This window comes from Vombatus ursinus, unplaced genomic scaffold (genome assembly GCF_900497805.2).
Source record: "Vombatus ursinus unplaced genomic scaffold, bare-nosed wombat genome assembly UNPS02014832.1, whole genome shotgun sequence".
Lineage (NCBI taxonomy): Eukaryota > Metazoa > Chordata > Mammalia > Diprotodontia > Vombatidae > Vombatus > Vombatus ursinus.
The window spans coordinates 3462643-3486497 of NW_020954610.1; the positions used below are offsets into that span (position 1 = coordinate 3462643).

At 38.8% G+C, this 23855-nt stretch overlaps 1 protein-coding gene across 1 annotated transcript in view; it reads left to right on the forward strand.

Moving 5' to 3' along the window:
* Positions 1-6145: 6145 nt before the first annotated feature.
* LOC114025680 overlaps positions 6146-23855 on the forward strand; it is a 176953-nt gene continuing 159243 nt past the window's right edge. The window contains exons 1-4 of the mRNA XM_027839150.1: positions 6146-6187; positions 7202-9488; positions 10966-11080; positions 20304-20386. Of these exons, the coding sequence (XP_027694951.1) occupies positions 6146-6187; positions 7202-9488; positions 10966-11080; positions 20304-20386 (2527 nt within the window). The remainder of the gene's footprint in view (positions 6188-7201; positions 9489-10965; positions 11081-20303; positions 20387-23855) is intronic.

Consider the following 23855-nt stretch of genomic DNA (forward strand, 5'->3'; position numbering starts at 1 on the left):
GATTGTGAAACAGCCGCACCGCCACCGGCTCCGAGGGGAAAGAGCCATTTTTCCCAGTTCATGCACATAACTGATGCATGTACCAAGAAATGTACAATAATAGTAAATGGTTACCAATTCACTCCTTCCTCACCTCTACCTCACAGAGTCCTTTTCTTCTTTTAAGATTCAACTCAGGCACTATCATCTGCATGAAGATTTTCCTAATTCTTCTCCAGTGCTAGTGTCCTTCTACCTGAAGTACCTTGTATTTAACTATATTGTGGATATTTATATTAATTTTATGTTTAGGCCATATCTATTTTATATGGAGGTGCTCTCTCCCCCATTAGAATGTTAAACTCCTTGTGAGTAGAAATTATTTAATTATTTGTACTTGTATCCCCAGTGCCTAGCACCCGGTAGGTGCTTAATAAATACTTGTTGGTTCATTGACAAATCATTTTTAAGAATAGGGATTCCGGAACTGCTCTAGCTTCAAATAGTCTATGATTGGTACTTGCCTAGGGTCACCTATTGAGTAAGTGCTTAGGAGGTAAGAGCTTCCTGACTCCAAGATGAGGACTAAAGCTGCCATGCTATGCTGTCTAGTGGTTACATCTCCCTACTGAATTACTACTGATATCTACTTAGCTGCTCAGAAACACTGAGAGTAGACTTTTGTTAGGAAAAATCAAATTGCTTTTAATAGAGTTAGATAGCTATCTTATGATGCTATGGGGTAGTGGGTTCATTGACTTTTACCAAGCAGCTGTGGACCAAGGTGGCTACTGAGTAGGCTCAATAATGATCTTTCCTAGCTTGAGCAGGATGGTTGATTGGGTTGCCAAAGGCTATCTAATATTTGCTGATGGTAAGAAATGTTGTCTGTGGGTCTAGTGGAAAGAGCACCAGCTCTGGAGTTAAAAGACCTGGGTTCAAGCTTGGATGATTATTACATGTGTGATCTTGGGTAAGTCACTTGATCTCCTTGGGTCTCAGTTTCCTTATCTGTAAAATGAGGGGGTTGAACTGTATGGCCTCTGAAATTTGATTTCATGTTCTAGATCTATGATGTAAAATGCTAGCAGTCATTGATATCCCTCCCCCAATCTGACTAAAAGATTACAAGGCCTCTAAAAGTGATTTGGGGCTGGGGGATAGTCTTGATTTCAGAATAACCAAGGAAAAAGCTAATATTCTTCCTTTCAAGTGAATGGTAGAATAATCGATGTGATTTAGTGTGGTTTTTTTTTCTCTTTTACTAGGTAGTGTGGTACAGTGGAGAATACTGGTTCTGGAACCAGAAGACCTGGGTTCAAATTCTACTTGTGACATTTAGTATCTATGTGGCCTTGGGCAAGTTACTGAAGTTCTCTTCTGGGCTTCACTGTCCTCAACTATAAAATGAAAAGGTTAGATTAAATTACCTCTGAAGTTTCTTTTAGCTTTAAATCTAGGGTCCTTTTTGGGGAAACTTTTGGCATGAATTTAACTATTCCCTAGGTCAAGGGATGGCAAATTACAGCCTCTGGGTAAAATCTAATCATATGTGTGTATCTACACAATACTTACATGCATTTATATGCATGTATGTATTTATATACATATGTATTATTGTATATATGTGTGTTTATATATACAGATATAGATAGATGTAGATTATATATATAGTTTGTCAACCCTTGCCTTTGGTAATAATACAATAGCTAATGTTTCTGTAGCATTTTGAGGCTTGCAAAGCACTTTTCATTTGCTGTCTTCCTTTGATCTTTACAATAGGCCTATGAGGTGGTTATTACAGATATTATGGTAATTTTACAGCTAAGGAAACTGAGGCTTAGATTTTGGGATTTGTCCATGATCACATAATTAGGAAGTGTCAGGAATGAGATTTTAACCCAAATCTTCCTAAGTCTGTCATCAAGTCTGTCACTCATTCCAGGCTTTTCCAGGAGGGAGACACACACATACACACACACACACACACACACACACACAGAGTGAGAGAGAGAGAGAGAGAGAGATTGATTGATTGATTGATTGATTGATTTAGTATAGCTTCACACCTATGGGGCTATTTAACCAGAGGTGGATCTTCGTCTTTGTTGTGGTCTGCTCATAGCAAACCCTCAGAAAGCAATAAAAGCCAGCTTATCTTTATTTGGAGATAAAAAATTATTATAAATGTACAGGCATCAAATAAACACATTTTAAGGGTAAGCAATGCCAGTACACCAGACTGGATGAAGTGCGGGAGGGGGAAGAAATGAAGAGGGAGCAAATTCACCACATCCCAGTAACAGCAAGACAGCAAAATTCTGTCCCTGCATATTATTCCTTCAGTGGTTCAGTGAGTCAAACATGACTTTACCTGCTCTTGATTATATTCAATTCAGGGTAGCAGCACTTATTACTTTGAATCAGCTGGCCACTGGCATTGGCATGCTCCTGTACCACTTGGCTCCTCACTCCCTGGCTCCTCCCTTCTCTACCCAGCTCCAAAATTATCCTCCTTCAGTCCTTCCTTCCAGCTTTAGGACTTCCCCATGGATAAATTAACTAGGCAGTTGGTGATAAGTGATACACTGGGACACAGGGTAGGGAGAAATTAAAGAGGTTATTTTAATAATGAAAACTCATAAATCAGACTTGGGACACCCCTTCAGTCAATCAATTAACACATTTATTGAACCTTCATGTTTTAAAGCCACTATATTAGCCCTTGTGTATGGGGGGGTATGAATGTGGGTGTGTGGGAACAGGAACCACAATCATTTTACAACATCTTGATTGACTAAAAATGTAGAAATCCCCAAACCATCTCATGGCCTAATATTAAAAGCTCCCTAACCTCTATGCAAGGACATGATAAAGCTGATTGTCTCATCCACTATTATAACAATTACTTGCTGTCATTGGATAAAACATCCTGCAGTTTTGTCTAGAAAGGACTTCTTTCATATTTATAAAAGTATTTGGTCACTTCTCTTATCTTTTGCCCCTGAACAGTGAATGCTTTCTTATTCTGATAATAAACCCAACAGTTGCATACGACTGTCCTTTTTCCCCTTGGTTGAACCCCCACTTTCTCTATCCCTCTTTTTCCAATGAAATGCTTTCCTTATATATCCTCAATGACTGCAAAGTGCTGCTGATTGGCTGTGTATTAGAAGCAAGGCCTGAAAGGTTATAAAAATGAAAATCTATGCTCTAGGGAGATGGAGCTGCTATCAGCATGATATCAGTCTTCCTTAGCATGCTAGTAAATATTTTTACTTTCAGTTTGACCTCCTCTCTTTGACTCACAGTCTTTGGATCCTTGTTGATAGATATTCTTCTCCCAAGAGGTTCCATTTCTCTCAATGAAGATAATACCCCAATGAGGGGGATGGTATAGAAATAAGTATTTGACAGGATCCCTTCCCTCAAAGAACTTGCCATCTACTTGGAGAGACAAGACATGTGAAAAGTTAACTAAGGATAAAAAGGGGTACTAGCCCTACAGTAAGTGCCAGATGTGCCATACTAAGACTGGATTAGGAATGTGTCAGAGGCTTATAACATTTATTACTAGGTGAGAGAATGAGGAGAATTCAAACATTTTGTTAAAATTTTTTTTGAGAGGACAAATTTGCTTTTGTCATTGTAATCAACCCTTGGCCTAGTGACTTCAAGCTTTGTGTTTAAATGGTTGGGGTGGGGTTCAGCACTGGGGGACTTTGGATTGTGTGCCCCCTGGGATTTCAGCTGGGTATAAGAAAATACAAATCATGTTGAGACTTCTACAGATATGAGTTGAAAGGTTTCTCAACTGCCAAGTGAGTACTCAACCAACAATATGTTGGAAATAAGACAGCTTTCATTTCACCTGCCAGAAAATGCAAAAATTCTACAAAGAACTCATAGGAATCCATAAAATTACCTCAGTGTGATAACAATGGGTACATTCATGCCTTAGGGATATTTTTTTTTAAGAGCAAAGATCTTTAACCTTATCAGTCCTGACTAGGAATCCTCCTGGTCATACCCTCTCCACCATGATAAAATATTCTAAAAATATTAAAGTATTCTAAATATAAATTAATATTTTAATATTAAAGCATTCCAAATATTAATTAACATTCTAATATTAAAGTATTCTAAAATATTAAATAACAGTCCAATCCATCAGATCTCTTGGGGGAAATTGTCTCCCAAGCTTTCTGAGAAAAATGGAATTTTTTTAAAAATTAAAAATGATTTAAAAAATTACCAGAAACACAATACACACTTGCAAGGAATTCAGATATACACATATGGCCTTTCATAAATGCCTAGATCTAAAAATCTTTTTTTTTAAATTAACTTAAAAACTTCTAATAGGTTCATCTTCCCACTGGGGAATTTGGGGACTCCATACATGTTTAGCCTTTTTTGCTGTACTGTGGGTTGCCTTAGGTAAAAAAATCACTTTTCCTTTCATTTATACTCTTCCTTCTGTGTAACCTTAAACAAAATCACTCCATTTCTACCACATTTGGCCAGCCATCTTGCTCATTTTTTCTTTCTTTTTTTGTTGTGATTCATTTTTCTACTCTTTCTTTAAGGTCCCTGCCAGCCTGCCAGACCTGTGATTTCACTGATGTGGGCACCTGCTGTGACCCCTTCTCTCTCCTCCTTATTTCTGCTTTGCTCCGGCCTTCAGGAGGCTAGAACAGATCAGTAACCCAGAGATCTTTTGGTTATTGAGACAACTAGTATGTCTCATTTAAGCCTGTAGATGGCAATTGTAGACTGCAGTCTGAGCAAGATAAGTGAAGACTAAATTTTCTTGTATTTTTTGGTGGCTTGAAGCTAGCTCCTGATGGAACAATGATGTACTGTCAGGAAAGAAATGTTGGCATTAAATAAAGAATAAGATATAGACTTTATTAAACAAACATCTGTTTATAGTGACACTGCCAGTCTGTACAGTGTTCTTAAGTGGGTGCGAAACAAATTTTAAGAATGTGGTTCTTCTGTTTTCCCTCATGTGTTTTCTTTTTCATTGGCAGGCCAGCTTGTTTATGTTTGAATTAATCTCTTGTCAATTTTGGATCTAAAAACAAAAGTTGAGCTACTGACTATTCTGACATAAAACCTGCAGCAGAATGAGGAAAAAATAAACAAAAGCAAAAAAAAAAAAAAAAAAAAAAACCCAAACCTGACCTGGAATCTTGATGAGATGGACCTTATTTAGTTTGCTTAACTGAGTTCTGGGTTCAAGTTATGCTGTTAACACATAATTGTGTTAGACATTGGACAAGTCTCTCTAAAAGACTACAGGTTACAGAGATGTTAGTGATCTGCATTGATAGAGTGAATGCCTGCATGGAGAATTATCCACACCAGGGAAATCACAGGTCCTGGTACTATTGATTTAGAGATCATATATTTAGAGATTGTAGATTTGGATCATAGATTTAGATGTCGTAGATCTACACCTGCAAATGAGCTTAAGCCTATGAAGTCCAACCCTCTCATTTTAGAAATAAGGAAGCTGAACACAGAGTAGTTAAATTACTTGCTCAGGATCACACAGCAAGGAAATATCTGAAGCAGAATTTGAATCCAGGTCTGCCTTATTCCAAATACTACACCCAAAAATATTTCGTGGAGCTATTTTGTTTCATGATTTCTAGAGTCAGTGGTATATACCTTTCCTAAAACTAACCTACTATAGAAGTGGGATTGTGTGTAGGCAGACTATCCAGTTAATGAGGAAAAATTGACTCAAGATGGTATTCAAAGGGAATAGAAATAGCAAAATGTGGGCAACATGAATACCCTGATAAAGAGGGAGTGAGAGGTGAGAGGATTCTTCTGCTGTGAGTAGTGATGGAAAACTCTGTACTAGGAGTAGGATTCTAAGATGTTTGGTGGTCAATTTCTACAAAAGAGAAAGCTTTTTTTGGTGATTTGATATGTAGGAATGGTCAGGACTTAAAAACTGTTGAGGATAACCATTTTAGCACAGAGCTGTCTTTAGGAAAACCAGAATAGATATTTGTTTGAGATCAATCAATCAGAACAACTAACCAGTATTGATTGAGCACCTACTATGCATGACATTGTCCTAGGACTTATGGGAATTACAAGTCAATCAATTTACAAGTATTTATTAAATGTCTACTATGTGCTCAGCATGGTGGGGAAGACAAAAATTAAGTGTCCTGACTCAGGGCAGGTAAGCAAGGGCAGGAGATTAATAGATAGGGGATAGTTGTCTGGAGTAAGTATGAATCTATATTAAATGTTCTATGGGGCACATGTTTCTGATGTCAAGGGTATATTAGGAAACTGTCCTTGGTGACTGCCTTGATTGACTCCATAAATGAAACAGATTTGACTACCTCACTTCCCAACCTGAAAGTCATCAATGGCTCCTTATTGATGTCCTGCCTCTAAGATAAAATACAAAATCATCAGCTTGACATTTAAATGCCTGACAGGATGGCTCTCATCTACCCTTCCAGCCTTATTATATCACTCCACTTCATATATTTTCTGTTCCTGACAAACCGCCCTGCTGGTTCTTTATTGAATGCACTATTCTACCTCTTTCCACTTTATCTTTGTACAAATGGTTCTCCCATGGAATTCATTCTCTCCTCATCTCTGCCTCACCATCTTTAGAGCTTCTTTCAAAGCACATTGCAGTAAGTGATGCCCCAGTTACTAGTCTGTTATTCTTCTTGAAATTTCTCTATATTACTTTATATGTATTTCTAATGACTTATCAGTGTGTGTGCTTTATTTCTTCAGTAGAGTGAAAGATGCTTGAGGGCACAGACTAGCTTTTCGTCTTTCTATTCTCAGTGACAAGCACAGTGCTTTGAACATAGTAGGTCCTTAATAAATGTTGAATTGAACTGAGGGCAACTCTTGAAAAGAAATTATTTAAAACTCTTCCTGGGATTTCTACACATTAAATGAGCATATGCCACTATAAAAGTCAGAGTTGCCCTTTTATTGTTTGGTGACCAAGAACCATATCTTGACTAAATGTAATTAAATCCAGATGGTAAAGTTTTTCCTTTTCTTGTTCCACAGCTCATTAGTTGCTTTGTTCTTGTGTTACAAAACTGCTCTAACGGGTTTAATCAGAACGATAGTTTAATCGCAGCCCGAGCAATTCTTTCTTTGCAGATAAATGATTGACCAGTTATAAGTTTGAAAGTTTCTGCCTTTTTGTTTGCAGATGGATTATTTATCCAGAAAAACAAGTACATGGCAATCCTGTGACTGCGCTGCTGAGACAGATTCCCCTCGAACCTGTGAGCTGAAGCTCTTACGGGCTAGACGAGTGTCTTACTATGAAAGCATTGGGATCCTCAAGACTGGTTCTCCTGGAAATGGCAATAAATCAGCACTAAAAGCTTCCCCAAGAGCTGCTTTGGGTTCCAAAACAAACCCCTCAGAAAGTCAGGCTTCCACTTCAAGAAGTCGCCGGCAGTCACCTCACTCTGCAGCCAATGAGGAGGTGAATATATGTCAGCAATTAACCAAAGTGGCTGGTGAAAAAACCACAGATAAAACTAAGGTGGGGAAGCGAGTCCAGCAAGAAGGCAGGAGAAACAGTTGCCCTTCTGAATTAGATCTGTCCCTGCTTGACGATGTACTGGTTCCAGAAACACAGAAACTAAGGCATGTGATGAATTGGGCCCAGAGGTTTCTGACCAAGTGCCATGAAGACCAGGAGCTGGAGAGTCCTGGACAGAATCCACCCTTTGCTTTGTCTCTGCTTGGCCAAAGCAAAAGAGTACAAGATTGTTGTCAAGATGCCTCTGTGAGCTCCTGCCACCCTCCCTCACAGTCCCAAGATGATGGCCTGAGGATGCACACAGATTCTCAAAAAAAATTTAGCTTTTCTTCATTGCCTACAGAAAATTTATCATGTTTTTCTGTGGACCTTTTAAGTTCTTTTGAGGAGAGGAAGTTTCCTGGTAATTGGTCTAGTGGGTGGCAGGAAGCTAGATTTCAGGAGAAAAGGCCCCCAGTCTCACCTCTAGTTGGTTTCAGGCAGCGTACTCTTATTCAACCAACATGTGATAGGCCTGGAAATACATCTTCTCACAATCAAGGTGAGACAGGAGAGAGAGACGATGTTCAGCCACGGCCCAAAGACAGTCGTGAAAGGAGTCTTTTTGAGAAAACCGATGAGGATTGTCATGGAAATGGTTACTTTTGGGCCCCACTAACAGATAGCTCTGAAGATGAATGTACAGATGAAAATGGGGAAAACTGGAGAACTTTTAGAAAAGTTATTCAGCTCAGAGACTCTACAGAGAGTTCAGGAATTTCCCTGTCTCCCAGAAGTCCTTGTACAATGGGCTTGAGGTCCCCAAAGTTGGAAGGCAGTGTTTTCTCCAGATGGGAGGCTGATGTCAGTGAAAAATCCAAAGGAGGAGAAATAACTATTTGGAAACCCAGGGATTTTGTATCCAGGTTTCAGGTTGACAGCCCTTGGGATAAAAATGACTCAATGCTTATCAGCAAATTGTCTGCTGACCAATTTGACTCCCCTGTTGATGACTTCAGGATGAGAAAAGGAGAATCACGCTCTCAGAAGTTAGACTTTGTGGTATCCCTAAGGGACCTCAACTACAGAAGTGGATTGCTACCGGAGTGTGGGGAGGATAAGACTTTTGTTGGTCAAGCAATAAGAGGAAGTCAGGAAGTTAGTATTAAAGGTGGATTTGATGTCAGTAAAAGCAAAACCCAGAAGACAGGCCAAAGACAAATTAATGAGAGGTGCCGGGAGAATGATTCAGTTATTCAAATTTCTAACCCTCAACTGAATTCACTAGGAGATCCCTCAGAAAATGTCACTTCTAAAGTTTGTTCTGACTGTGTGTCAGAATGTGAGCTCACTTCGGGCCTCCATTGTGTCATGTGCCGCAATATAAGGGCTGATCAACAGATCAACAGCAGATCCCCAACAGGGATAGACTGGAAAATTATAGAGACACCCAAAGTGATTGCTAAGGAGATGACTTGGGAAAGTAAGGAAAAGACTGTTTTCTCAAGTTACACTGTCTCCACAGACCTGCCTGAAATCATTTCAGAGGACTCCTTGTCCTGGCAAATAGGTGGTGATGGTAGCTGTAGGATCTCTCGGGATGATGCTCTGCCAGAGAAATCAGAGCAGAAAGCCAGTGTGCTGGAGACATATTTTTTTTACTTGCATCAATTGAACAAGATCAGGGGTTGTAGTTCAGAAGAAGGAAGTTTATCTTTCTCCAGCCACGTCACTGGGCTTTTGGAAAACAATGCCGGCAAAGGGGATCCAGAGAAGAAAGACATAGGTGAAGAAATCAGACCCAATGATGAGAGCGGTGTATTTCAAGCTATTGCTTGCAGAGACATTGATCAACCAGGATGGAAGAATGCACAGCATGATTCTGTTGAAGAAGAAACTCCTGAAAAACACCTCTTTCCAAAGTCTTTGAGCAATCTTATTAAGGAGTCAAAGCTTCGCCCAGAAGGTCTCATAATGAAAGAACTGATTTATGTTTGCTAATTCCAGCACCTATTTTGGTAGACTAAGAATCTTTCAGCTAATTAAAAACAATCTAGAAGATGAGTTTTTTGAGGACAAATACTCTACTATTTCCTCTGTGGAATATATATTTCAACTATTTGTTTTACAATGAGCCTGATGATTCTATTCATTTTGCTACCTAGTAGTTTATATGTAAATCAGCATTTTCATGTGCCTTTCATCTAAAATACATTTTAGTAACTGAGCCCTGGAAAATGGTGCACATCTTCCTAATTCAGAGTGCACTGTAGATTGAAATTGATTAAATCATTTTGGTTTCATAGAAAAAAAAAACCCAACCCAGACTATGTAGTTAAAATCTCTTATAGTGTAGCTAAACAGAATTTGTTCTTTCTTTCTGTGTCTGTCTTTCTTTCTCTCTCTCTTTCTTTCTCTCTCTTTCTCTCTCTCTCTCTTTCTCTCCCTCTCCCTCTCTCTCTCCCTCTCTCTCCTCCCCCTCCCTTCCTCCCTCTTTTTCTCCCTCTCCCCCTCTCCTCCTCTTCCTCTTCCCCTACCCCTTTCCTTCTCTCCCTCTTTCTCCCTCCCTTTCCCTCTCTCCTGCCACTTAAAACTAATTTAAGTACCTTGATGCTTTGAAAGAGGACTATTAATATGTACCTCTGACTTGGGATAAGTAGAATTTCTTAAAAATTACTCTATTAGAAGATACTTGTAAGGTATTTAGACTTTGAGAAACTTGCTTTGAATATTATGTAGCTTCATTAGTTGACCTGGAGATTTCTGTATTCTGCTTGTTTTAAATAGACATAATTTTGGTGCCCTTTGCAAGCTACATACCTGAATCTTAGTAGTAGTGAAAAGTACCCTCAAATCTATTTTTTAATTCTAAATGGGAAAATAATGCAAGAAATAATTAAGATGAATTCATTTGAGTTGATGGGGGAATTAATTACTAGAGTTGTTCACAAATAGGCATTATTAGCAATATTACCATCTGGTAGCTTCCTATTTCTACTAATTCCACTGAGTGAAATTCTGTTATTTCTAGCTGTTGAAGGAGTGCATGTACTATGAACATATGAATGTTATGAATTTTTTAAATTGTGCAATCTTCAAAAATCATAAGTTTAAATTTTGGCAGCCCTTAAATTTTGATGCCCTGGGGAAAAGCCCAGATTACTCCATCCTGATAACTGTTCCTGATTTTTTAAAAGGTCTCTCTCCATCTGCACATTATATAGTTATTTGTATATGAGAATATTTTTACAAATAGATCACAACATTCATATTAAAATGTGCTCTACTAACTAAATCCTCTGACTAATATATCATGGTAGAAGTTGTATATAAGTATTTGAGAAATCAGACTTAAACTGCCTACATCTGTAGAATACAATGCATGGATTTAATGCTGAAAATCATGCATCTTTAACTTTGTGGTGTTTTTGTTTTTTTATTAGAGAGGCCATTTGCTTCCTCCATAAAAATTACCTCCAAAGCAACTGGTTATAAGAACTACTGTGAGAAATCCAGTGTGGCATGGCCTTCTCATAAACGTGGGGAACAGAAATTAAGGTTTGACCGCCCTCTTTCTTTTTTCTGTTATACAATGTTAATTTCAAGCAGTTAAATAGCTGAAATCAACAACTTTCCTTGAGATCAGAGAAGCTAAACTAATAAACTATGAAAATAGTTTGTACTTTTCAGTGAATTGGGATCTTGAAATTCAACAAATTCTAAATTTACAAAGTACTTACTATGTTCAAGGCCTTGTGTTAAGTACCCTGTGGATATGCATATGTGTGTATGTATATACATACATATATATAATATATACACACAGTACATACGTGCACACCCACGCATATACACAGATGCTGAACACATACAGCACATATACATACACGTACATAGTATACTACACACATGCATATACACATGTGTAATGTGCACATATGTAGCTCATGCACATTTATACACATGTGAATGTGTGTGTGCATATACTACATAGATTATACACATATATGTATATGCCTATATACTGTATACATTATGCAAGGCACATATATGTGTATGGGTATGTATATGTGTGTATATATGAATGCATATGGATACTGTATACATGATACAGTAAAGGGATATGGTCCCTTTCCTCTAGGAACTTACATTTTCATTAGTGGGAATGTGACATGTAAACAAGTAAATATAATAGAAGCTAGAATGTGATATGAGAGGCAGCCATGGTGTCGGGGACAGAGGGCTGGCCTTTTAGTCAGCAAGACCTGGGTTTAAGTCCCATCTCTCCCACTCTCTTGACTGATCCTCCCTGGGACCTGGTGTTGTTAAAACAAAAATAAAGGTGTCATTCAGACAAAGGTGAGCTCCAAAGACCTGTAAGGAGTATAGAGGAAAGTGAACATTCATGTGGGAGGGAGCTGAGGAGGCTTTGTGGAATACCACAGATTTAGAGATGGTAGGGACTTTAGAGGCCACTCAGTCTACACTTCTTATTTTACAGGTGAGGAAACTGAGGTACAAAGAGGTTGAGTGACTTGCCCAGGGCCGTGTAGCTAGCAAATGACTGACACAGGATTTGCATCTAGGTCTCCCTTGCTCCACGTCCAGCACTCTATCGACTACATCATGATGACCTTGGAAAGAAGTGCAAGATTCTGAAAGGCAGCGATGAGGAAGGCGTGCCTTCGGGCGCAGGAAACAGACTGGACAAATTCACAGAGATAGACCACTAGTACAGTGGGGTTAGCATGTAGAAGAGAGTATAATGAAGCAAAGTGGAAAGACATGTTGGAGGCTATATGTGGGGGACTTTACATGTTAGCCTGAAGAACTTCTACTTTATCCCATAGGCAATAGAAAGCCATTGAAGATTTTTGAGGAGGGCAGTCATGTGTCCAGACTCATGCCTTAGGAAGATTATTTTCCCACCTTTGTAGTGGAGTATTAGAGAAATGAGAGCCTGGAGGCTGGCAGATCCCAAGACGGAAGTTACTGTTATTTCCAAATCTAAACCAATGATCCATACCCATCATAGCTGGGAGAACGACCCTTCATTCACCGCAAGGACTGATTTAACTAAGAGCTTCTATAGCCTAATTAAGCACAGCCCAAATCTGGCAATGGTGAACTTTGTTTTAGAGTTGCCAGGAGGGTCCTTTTATCTCCTCACCTTCTTGAGAATTCCCATTACCTTCCAAATCCTCATTAATTCAAGTCCAAAGAGCACTATATTTCTAAAGGATGATGGTTTAAGCCTGCCACTTTAAAAATACGTCATGATGTGATTTGTCCTTGGTTTGGAAGGTGTTATTTGTTACAATAAGTAAGTGCTCTTTATACAGAAATATCCAGATCTGCTTCCTAGTCTTGTTTCACATTCACTCCGTTACATGCTAGAGCAAATCTAAAGTCTGATGCCTGCCTTTCAAGGCCCGCTCTTGCTAATCCTACTAAATTCAGTTAACCTTAAAGTGCTCTATAAATGCTAGTTATGATGATAATGATGCTTTTTTTGTGGGGGTAGTTCAGAGGCTGAGTTTAGGATTGTATTCTGGAGGGTTGAGATGTCTGGAATTCTGACCTTGAGATAAGTGTAGTGTTACTATAATACTAAGAGCTCATGTTTATATGGTATTTTACAGTTTACAAAGAATTTTATGTAACTTTCTCATTTGTTCCTCACAATAATGCTGTGAGATGGATGTTAATGTTATCCTCATATTTTGAGCAAGGAGACTTTTGAGACTCAGATAAAATAATTTTCCTAGGATCACACTGCTAGTAAGGGTCTGAGTCAGGATTCAAACTCGGGGGTTCTTGACTCTAAGTCCAATGCTGACGCATGGCATGCTGCCTTTATACGCATGCAGGTGCCTCTAAAAAGCACATGCATGGCTTTGCTTTTAATTATCCAAAACTATTAAACAGGGTTCTTGATAAATAGAATTGATAAAAACCCAGACCAAGCATGAAATTACATTAAGTAATTTTATCTATCTCTATGCTAACTAGGGCTAAATCCTTAGGTGGTAGCTAATTTGTTGTCAGGGATGCAGAAGTAGAGAAAAAGAGTCCTTAAAATTGACACTAACACATGATGTACTCTTGGCCTGTGTAATTGACGTGTGTGCATGTGTGGCTTTTTTTTTTAACCTTTCCCTTTTATTTCTAGTTTGCTAAATGTTGAAGCAAGAGCTCATGGCTGGAATTTTTGGCCCCCAGAGATGGATCGGTGTTTGAGACATTGTTATATGATGAAAGCTTTTCTTTTCCTCATAAATGCTAAGATTCCGTCGTTTTCTGCTCTAGCTCTAGGAGGGGATAAGACAGTGCAAAATGATTATAGGAAAAATGATAGGAAAACACCGTTATGGTGGTCTAGTGGGTAGAGTGCTGGACCTACAGTCAGAAGTCCTGAGTTCAAATGCTGGCTTCACCATTTGCTACTTGCATGATCTTAGGAAAGTCTGGGCTTCACTTTTCTCATTTGTAAAATCAGGTTAAGCTAGGTAACCTCTAAAGATTTTTCATAGATTCTAAAAATCTATGATTGGGTAGATTCTGACTACTAAGAAATCATGATAAGGTCACAGATTTAGAGATGGAGGGGGCCTTAGAGATAATCTAGTCCAACTGCCTCATTTTACAGATGAATACACTGAGGTTTAGAGAGATTAAGTTAAGTGATTTTACTAAGGTCACATAACTGCTAGAATAACAGAGTCAAGTCCCTTGGGTAAATTACTGTTCAACTATGTAGTAACCTCCTATAAGGCATCAAATTTTAAAATTTGTATTTGCATTTTAAAAGAAGTTAAAATCTTTTGACAGTCCTCTGTATGTGCTAATGAATAAATATAATTTAGTGGAAAGTATACTTATTCATTAGGAATAAGTAGACCTGGGGACTAATTCCAGCTGTAACTTGCTTTGTGACCTGGGTAGGGCTCTTAATCTCTTTAGGTAGGCCTTTGTGCATTCATATGCAAAAAAATAAACTAGATAATCCTAATATTAATAATAACAATAATAGAGACTCCTATTTTATGTTTTCCAAACACTTTCTTCACAACAAGCCTAGGAGATGAGTTATACAGGTGTTATTTTGCCCATTTTATATCTTAAAAAATTGAGGAAACCTCAACCTGAGATTTCTGATTCTGAGGCCCGTGTTCATTCCATGGTGCCACTAAGTGATGACCTTTTTTCACCTCCCACATTCTAGCCTTTAGATTTTAGCTTTTGTATTTAAAGAATATCTCTCTCTCTCTCTCTCCATGTATACTACATATGTAATATATATATATATACACACAATGCATGTATATAATACATTTGCAAATGCTGTTCTTCCTCAGAAGGCATGTGTAATTTATGTAAGCACTATTAATAGAAGGGAATAAGTATTTATATACTGCCTATAATGGACGAGGCACTGTGTTAAATACTTTACAAATATGATCTCATTTGATCTTCACAACAACTCTGTGAGGTTATTATTCCCATCTTATAGTTCAAGACACCGAGACAAACAGATTGAGTGATTTGCTCAGGGTCACACAGCTGGTAAGTGTCTGAGGTCTGTTTTGAACTCAGGTCTTCCTGACTCCAGGTCATGTGCTCCATCCACTGCACCACCTAGTTGCCATGTCTTCTCTAAACTTATCTCCTCTGGCACTATAACAATGTGTTGAATACAGTAGGAACTTAATAAGTGGTTGTTGAATTGAATTGAGTAGCTTTGCTATGCTCAACTAAGCTTACAATTCTGAAATGTTATCTGCTTGATGGTACACAATATGAAAGAAATCATTAGCAAGAACAACACATTTTCCTCTATTCCTGAAAGCAACAGGTAAATGTGTGCTACCTTTAAAAACCTGAGAATCATTAAGTTTTCTGAACCCCAGAGAGGTGTGTGTGTGTGTGTGTGTGTGTGTGTGTGTAAGTAAGCAAGTCTATGTAAGCAAACCTATAGCAATGGCCCATGCAGATATAGTCAAGCTATGTTTATTCTGCTTGTACCTAGAGGCACAAGATTTATTGTCATGCCAGGGTAGAACCTATAAACCATTGTGTGAATTGGCCAGTTTCATCAACATTGTAAAATTGTTCAAGGGATAGATTGTGTTTAGAAATGGCTTCTCTGAAAAAGGTACAAAATGGTCATGTACTTTCATGGTTATTTTTTTTTCTCCTATCCATATTCAGTCAGTCAATAAACATTTATTACTTGACTACTATGGGTGAGGCACTGTGCTAAGTGTTGGGGGATACAAAGAAGGCAAAAAGACAGTCTTTGCACCCTAAAGGAGCTCACAATCTAATATGGGAAGACAAATTAAAAGGAGGTGAAAATGAAGAAGTCCTCAAATGGGGGCATGATAAACATCTTGAAGTCCTGAAGCTGGGTTGGAAATGATGAGTTGGCTGTTTGAAGCCTCCTCCTTAAGTGGCGGATCTGGGAGGAAGTACTCCACCTTCTCCAATGACAGCAAGGGAGGAGCCTCAGGGGAAGGCTGGGGAGGTACTGAGGAGATTTGAGTTTGAAAGTTGATGTCATCTTGCAGAAAGATGAGTTTCTAGAGGCAGTAATGAAGTCCAGGACAACAATGAGGTGAGAAGTGATGAGATGGCCACCTTAAGAGGAGGATCTGGGAGGAGGTCTCTGATGTCCACCACTCTACCCTCTCCAGTTGGAGGGAGGGAAGGGCCCCAGGGGCAGGTGGTAGTAATGAGATGTGAGTTTCAGAGGTGATGTGATCTTACTGGAAGATGAGTTTCAGGAGACAATGAGCAACCAGGTGGGAAATGATATGAATCTTACAAATTAAACCTTAATTTGAAATGCTGATGTCCCCCTTCTAAACTTGGCTCAAAGTGTGATATAGGAGAAAGAATGCTAGACTTGGAGTCAGGAGGACCTCAGTTGGAATTACATCTTAGATACTTAATAGCTATGTGTTGTTATAGTTTGTCCTTCATTATCTAAGAGGACCAATGACATCAGGAGGGTGATGTCTGAACTCTCAAGTGAATTGGATTTAAGTGAGGTAGAGCTGTGTGAAGTCATCAGCTTTACTTTCTCCTCCAAAGTAGTCAGTCCAGTAGCAAGACATAGGTCAAGACAACTGGCGATGGTCCCAAATAACTGTGTCACTTTGGGCTAGTCACTCATCAGCCTCTAAGGTCTTTTCCAAACTCTAAAGCTGTGATTTTATGGAATGCATTTGCCTGTAGCAATGTTAATCCTTTGCAGTTGCTATCTATTCTTTGAGAACCACACATAGAATGTGCCATGATGGAATCTCAGAGTTAGAAGGGACACCAGGGGCTATCTATGCTTGAGAAAGAATCCTCTCTGTAACATCCCTGACAAGTGGGCATCTAGCCTTTGCTTCCTTCCGGTGATGAGAAATCCATTTCAACAACTGCTACAATCTCTACAGTCGCTTCTCCTCTTCATGGATGTTCTGAGCGAATAATATTTTAGATCTGGAAGGGCTCTTAGAGGTCATCTGGTCTAGGGCCCTCAACTTTACAGATGGCAAAACCAAGGCTATTAGGTAAAGGAACTTCCCCAGGACAAAAACAAACAAAACAACAACAAAACAAATTAATGGAAGAGTTGGGATTAAATTCAAAGTCTTTGCCTCTCAGAACAAAGGGAAATGATCACTCTTACGATCCACTTAAAATTTTTTTAGACTGCAGCATATGTTGACTTCTTATAATTCTGTTTCTTACCCATTGCTATCCATTACTCTGCCACTTTGTGCACATGTGTCTTTCATTCTTTGTCATCACACTGTATGGGACTACTAAAATGTCCAGTAGTTTTTGTCATTGCAAGAGGTCTGATTTGAATGTTGTGCTAAATATGGAAGAAAATGTCTACATATAATTGGGCTCAGGATATCTGAGCTCTTCACTGTGAGAACTCAATGCCAACTGAAAGGGAAAAGTATATTTGTGGGCAAATGCAGTTGACAGGGCCATGAGGAGTGATTGGCATTTCAAAGTAAGGTACGGCTTTAGAAGGTTAGTATGGCCAGTAAAGAAAAAGTCACCATATCATGTTGTGCATTAGGTGTTAACTGCAATTTTGCATAGGTTTACTGAAGTTTTCCTGCTTCAGTTTTCTCCAAATCCACCTTAGATTTTGTGGGGGACTCCTATGATATATTATGGCCTCAAATGATACTGAATCTGAGGGTCTCATTCTAGCCTCTGGTAAAGGAGCCACATTGGGCTGTGTTCCTCTCTCCTCTCTTTCCCCCTCCCCCATAAGAAATATGCCTACAATGTACATCTATAGTTCATATATTCATACATATGTACATACACTGTCATATGTGGTGTATGGATGCAGATGCCTACATATACACATATAGATGGATAGATCTAAATTTTATCTAAAATGTATATCCCTCAAAGTAGATCTGTGACATAGAAATAAAGTTAAATATTGTATCTTCCTAGAGCCTGACTTCAAATCCATTTCAAAAATCTGAAGTTTTTCTTGTAAACCAAAATGTACGTAACACCATACACACACACACACACACACACACACACACACACCTACGCATGCATAATAGATTTTCAGCCTTCTAATCCTCCAATATGGAATTTAATTTGTTTCATGGCACCAAACATATTTAGATTTTTTTTTTGGTGAGGCAATCGGGGTTAAATGACTTGCCCAGGATCACACAGCTAGTAAGTGTGAAGTACCTGAGGCCAGATTTGAACTTAGGTCTTCCTGACTCCAAGGCTGGAGCTCTATCTACTGAGCCACCTAGCTGCCCCCATGTTTACCTTTTGAAAGCTCATTAGTTCCTGCCTACTCTGTGGAACATGTGTGTAATAGCCTTATAATAATAATTAATAATAAACTTAATTTAGGATGGAAGCCCATAACAGCTTACAAGAGTCATTTGATTTTAATAATCCCTTTTAGTGACCCTTTTTTGTATACGAGATTGTTTTTTCTAATCAGCCCTCTTTATTCCTTTTTACTTACGAAAATAGTCAATTTTGCATGGTTTTGTAGCAACCTTTTTTTTTTTTTAACTCTACAGAGGTCATCCTAGGCATGTTTTGGTATCTTCCTTCTGTAAGAATTACTGTTCTTCAGTTGTTTATAACATGGTTGATTTGGATGACTGTGACAGTGGTGAGCTTCTAACCCAAACTCTCACAATTTCTGCATATTTAAGGAACTGAAAGACCTGTAACACATATAAGTGAAATGTGTCCTCTTTGTATATGGTTGTTATGTGGAATGACATGCTGTGATGATAAACTGGCACTATCCAGTTTATCAATAGCATGCCCATGGAATGCTATTCCTATTTAACAGGACATGTTTGGGGGCTAAGGTGATGAGATTGTGTTAAATACTAACAAGGAAAGTTGAGGTTATTGATCATTATCATCAGAATAGCTGTGGCTGTCTGAGGTGTTAGTATTTATTTTCTTGTGGTACTACCAGACACAGTCAGTTAAATAAACACAGGCTCCATGTTTATTTCCCCCAAAGGGTGAACTGCGGCACACTCATTAGGTAGGCCACAAATTGTCTGGAGTATACACTTAGAACAGCACCTACATGTACGAGTCTCCTGGCTGAAGGGCGATGACTTTTTAACTTCAGCAAGTTTTGAGAGCTACCCCCTGTTTCAGGGCTCTGTTTAAGAACCACAACTTCAACTGCTTTTCCTGCAATCTCCTTGAAGGCAGAGGCTGTTTTCATGATTTTGTATACCCACTGCCTGGTACAGTACCTGGTCCACACTATGCATTTAATTAATGCTTGTTGATTGATTTAGCTTCTAAATTACCTGCATCAGTAGAAGGAATACTCACACCAATTAAATTGCAGCTTGCTAAATACAGGTCACTGAAAGGATAAGAAAATAACCTGAAGTAGTGGAAAGATCACTGGGCTTGTACTCAAAAGACCTCGGTGTGGATTCTGAGTAACTCTACACTTGTTATATGTATAACTATGGACAAGTACTTCGGTATCCTTATCTGTAAAAATGAATGGGTTGGATTAGGGAATTCTCAGTTCTAAATCTCTCGACTATATAAGAATGTCTTAAGGAGGCCGCTGGTAGCTACCCTAAGCTCAGGTGTTGCTATGATGTAAAGAACTCAATCAGACATAAGCAATGGAGTATAAAAGAGGGTTTACCTAGCTTGTAAAGACACAATTGTCATACTCAGGGCAAGAATATATTCTAATAATTCTCATTTTGGTTGAGCAATACCTATTCCTTTGTCTCCTTTCCTTTCAAAATGGTACCAATACCAGGTGGGAGACTCACTCACAAGGTCTGAAGAGGCTCTGAGGCCCTAACACTAAGGATTTTTATCTCTCTGTGAAACTTCGAGGCACTAAGTTACCAGTATAAAACCTTCCATTTTGTGTGAAACAAAGAAAACTTTGTGCTCAAAGCCTAGAGTCAGGGTCTACTTGACAAGGAGCATCCTCTAATTCCCACCACGATGTAATCCTATTGGGTCCACAGGGCCTGTTCCCTCCGTTGTAAAGTGCATAGGCCTGGCCATGGCCACAGTCACTCAATACAGTTAACAGAAACAGCTCAATAATTCAGTGAGAAGTAATGCCTTTGGACAATTCTCCAACCAGCACATCATACTATTAAGTTGTTGTTCTGTATAACATTCTTTTTTACTAGCTGATGCGCAAATAAAAGAGTGATGGAGATATTAATCCTGAGGTATTTTCTGTGTTCCTATTGCTCTCTAGATCACAAAACATGTCACGACCAAGTTCAGCCAAGGCAGAAAAGAGAAAAAGCACCGACAGCTCTCACAGCATTTGTCCATCTGGTAGGTGGCCAACTAACCAGCGGGCCAAATGCTCAAATGCATTTGGCCAGAGGAATTGCAGAGAGAAGAGTTGTTTATGCCTGAGTAATAATTCTAAAATGAAGAATCAATAGACCAGAGGTCCTTGGCCTCTTTTTGTGTCACAGACCCCTTTGGCAGTCTGGTGAAGTTTGTGATCCCTCCTCAGCATAATGTCTTTAAATGCACAAAATAAAACACATAGAACTACAAAGGAAATCAATTACATTGAAATACAATTATACATTAAAAAAACAAGTTCATGAACCCCAGATAAAGACCTCTGGCAAAAGAATAAAGAATTAGAACAGGGTATGTAGGTCCAATATAGGTCCAAGATGGACAAACTACTAATGTTTGTTTGTTTGTTTTTACCTTTCTCAGATAAGTACTTTCAAGTTACCTCTTTACAAAACCTCCTCACCGTTCTGTCCCTACTCATACTACTCAGCTTTATCCTAGAAACCTTGCTGATGGTTATTGGCATTGTTGATCTGTTAATATTACACTAATATTCCTTTTTTGTCTTAAATGATCAGATACGCAATGGGTATAAAAGAGGATCTACTTAACTTGTAAAGATATGGTGGTTATCCTCAGGTTAGAGATACATAATAATCCTGGTTACCTACATTGTAAATATAGAGTTGTCATGCTCAGATAAATTCTAAAACTCCAAAGGTTACATTCTAATAAACCAGAGAAAGTTATGATAGGATTGGACATTACGGCTTGTTAGAGGTTGGGTGTAGGAGATGACATGTGCATTTTTGTCAAATCTCACCAAGACTTTGTCTTAAAATTATCTTTTTTTGTGTTCTCTAGTATACACAATAGGGCAGCTAGATGACACAGTGGATAGGGTGCAGGCCTTGGGGTTAGGAGGATCTAAGTTCGCCTCAGATATTTACTAGCTGAGTGACTCTGGGCAAGTCACTTTGCCTCAGTTTCTCATCTGTAAAATGAGCTGGAGAAGGAAATGGCAAGCCACTCCAGTATCTTTGCCAAGAAAACCCTAATTGGGTCATGAAGAGTTGTACACAACTGAAACAACTTAACAACAAAATGTATACATCCATAAAATTGTGCATCCCCTGATCATAGGATCATCTGTAGTTCTCTGACTTCAAAGTCCAGTGCTCTTTCCCTTTCACTAGTCTCCTTTCTTATCTTTTCAGTGAGCTAAATTTCAGCTTCCTGTAGTTTAGTCATTGTGGGCATTCCATCCATTGATGCAGATACCTTAGATCAGTTAGTCAACAGGCATTTATTAAATTCCTTGTATTTACTGAGAGGCTGGTATGCTGTAGTAATAGATAAAGAAGGGTATTCTTGAAACCAGGAAGGTCTTGGTTCAAGTCTTGATTCTAACACATATTAGCTAGATGGTCCTGGCTATGTCAGTTAGAGAGCTCTTAGCTCCAGACAGCTGTCTGAGATCATCAATTATAGAGAAGATACTAACCTGGATTATTAGGGGAAGTTTCAGGAGTTCCCTATATCAATAAAATCAAAAGTTCAGTCCCTCTCCCTATCCTACTATGTATCATACACCATATTAGGTATTAGGAATACAAGGAAAAGAATGAAAACAGTTCCTGCCCTCAAGGAGCTTATGCTCTAACTGGAGGAGGGAACACAAAGACTTGGAGATGGAAGGGAATTTTATTATGCTATCATTATCTCCGTTTTCCAGATGAGGAAACTTAAGTTGAGCTTAAGTGACTTCTCTAGGGTCACACAAGCTAGCAAATGTCTGGGGCAGAAGTTGAACTTGGGTCGTCTTTACTCTTAGTCCAACATTCAGCCTTATCAAGTCATAAGCTTCTAGAAGTCAGGGGCTTCTTGAAATGCTTTCTTTGACCTCGATCGAAGACAGCAGTTACCTTTGTTGATCAGTCATGATTAACATATGTTGCTTCTTTGTATAATGATTTTTTTTATTTGTTAGGAGGCATTTATTACTGTTGGTGAAAAACTCAGTGAATTATCCTCAGATGAGTATGTCTGCAGGTGCTTTTTGACTACTGAGCCACTCTGAAGATTGGTTTGCATGTCTTGTGGTATGGAGGAAAAAAAACCCAACCATGGAAATATTATTTTCAGTGAGTAGCAACTAGTAGAACATATATGGTAGGTGGAGAAAGGCAATACACACCATAAATTGCTTTGACTTAAGGAATGTGTGTTAGTTTATAGGGAATTAGAAAAATGTCCCTTACTATCAAGTTACACTAAGCAGAGGGGCCCAACAATATTCTTGGGTCCTAAAGTTTATTAGGGCCGTGGGCCCATCCTTGATAGGCCTTTGTTGAAAATGGCAAGTCAGTTTAGGAAAAAGTATCTTGTGCTGTGGCAAAGACTAATTAAAACCCCGACACATAGCTGCTCCTTTCCCAGCTTTTCTCACTGCCCTGACCACCTCCACAGAAGTAGGAATGTACTCTCCATGTCTAGAGAACCCCTTGAAGTACCTTGTGTCCTGACCATTTTCCCATCTACCTTGGTATTATTGAATAACATATTGGGTGACTTGGGAATGATCTATTTCTTTAGGGCCCTTTTGGAAAAAAAAATCTATCTCTATATACAAACCATCCTTGATGTGTTGATGATTTTATCCCATTCTTTAAATGTTATAGTTTAGTTAGGGACTTCAAGGAAGAGGTACCTACTCGCACTCAGAGGAAGCTTAGCTAGTTATGTTTATTGGTGTTAAAACAAAGAATACAAGGGAATGTGCCAGACTGTGACATATCCATGAGTTCACCCTGTCACAAATCTGGGAAATACAACAGCTTAAGTGAAGTTCAACCCCAGGCATGTATAGAATATAGGCTTCATATGCCGTCACATTGGGCCCACACTCTTTGCACACTTGTAGATCCAATCAGGTGTTGGTCAACTCTGCCAAAACTGCAGATTGAATTAAATTGCCCAAGAACACTGGAGTTTACACAATTTTATGCTTAAGAATAAACAGAGATTTGGGGCCATTTTTAGATGTGCCAGTTTCACAGGTACCTTTGAATGTAATCAGGAATAAGCTGAAAAGGTCCATACAGGTTGGTACAATTCCTTTGATGCTCATTGGTTATGCCTGTGGATTCATCAGTCATTCTGGTTATTTTCATCTGTGTGACTCCCCTTCTCCCTCTATGACAAAGAGTTCTATTCTGATTGGATTGCTTCAACAATGCACATTTAGTTTTATCTGGAAAGGTTAATGATCAGGGGATTCTGGCATATCAAATAGTCTGGTCAACTCAGAGTTACTATAGGGAGGCAACATGGCACAATAATTACTAGAACTATGACTCACACGCTTAAAGATTTGCAGGTATTTTACACTTATGATCTTACTTAATCCTCACAACAATCCTGACAAAATTACTACCACAATCCCCATTTTATAAACATGGAAAGCAAAGCTTAGAGAGGGTAAGTGGCT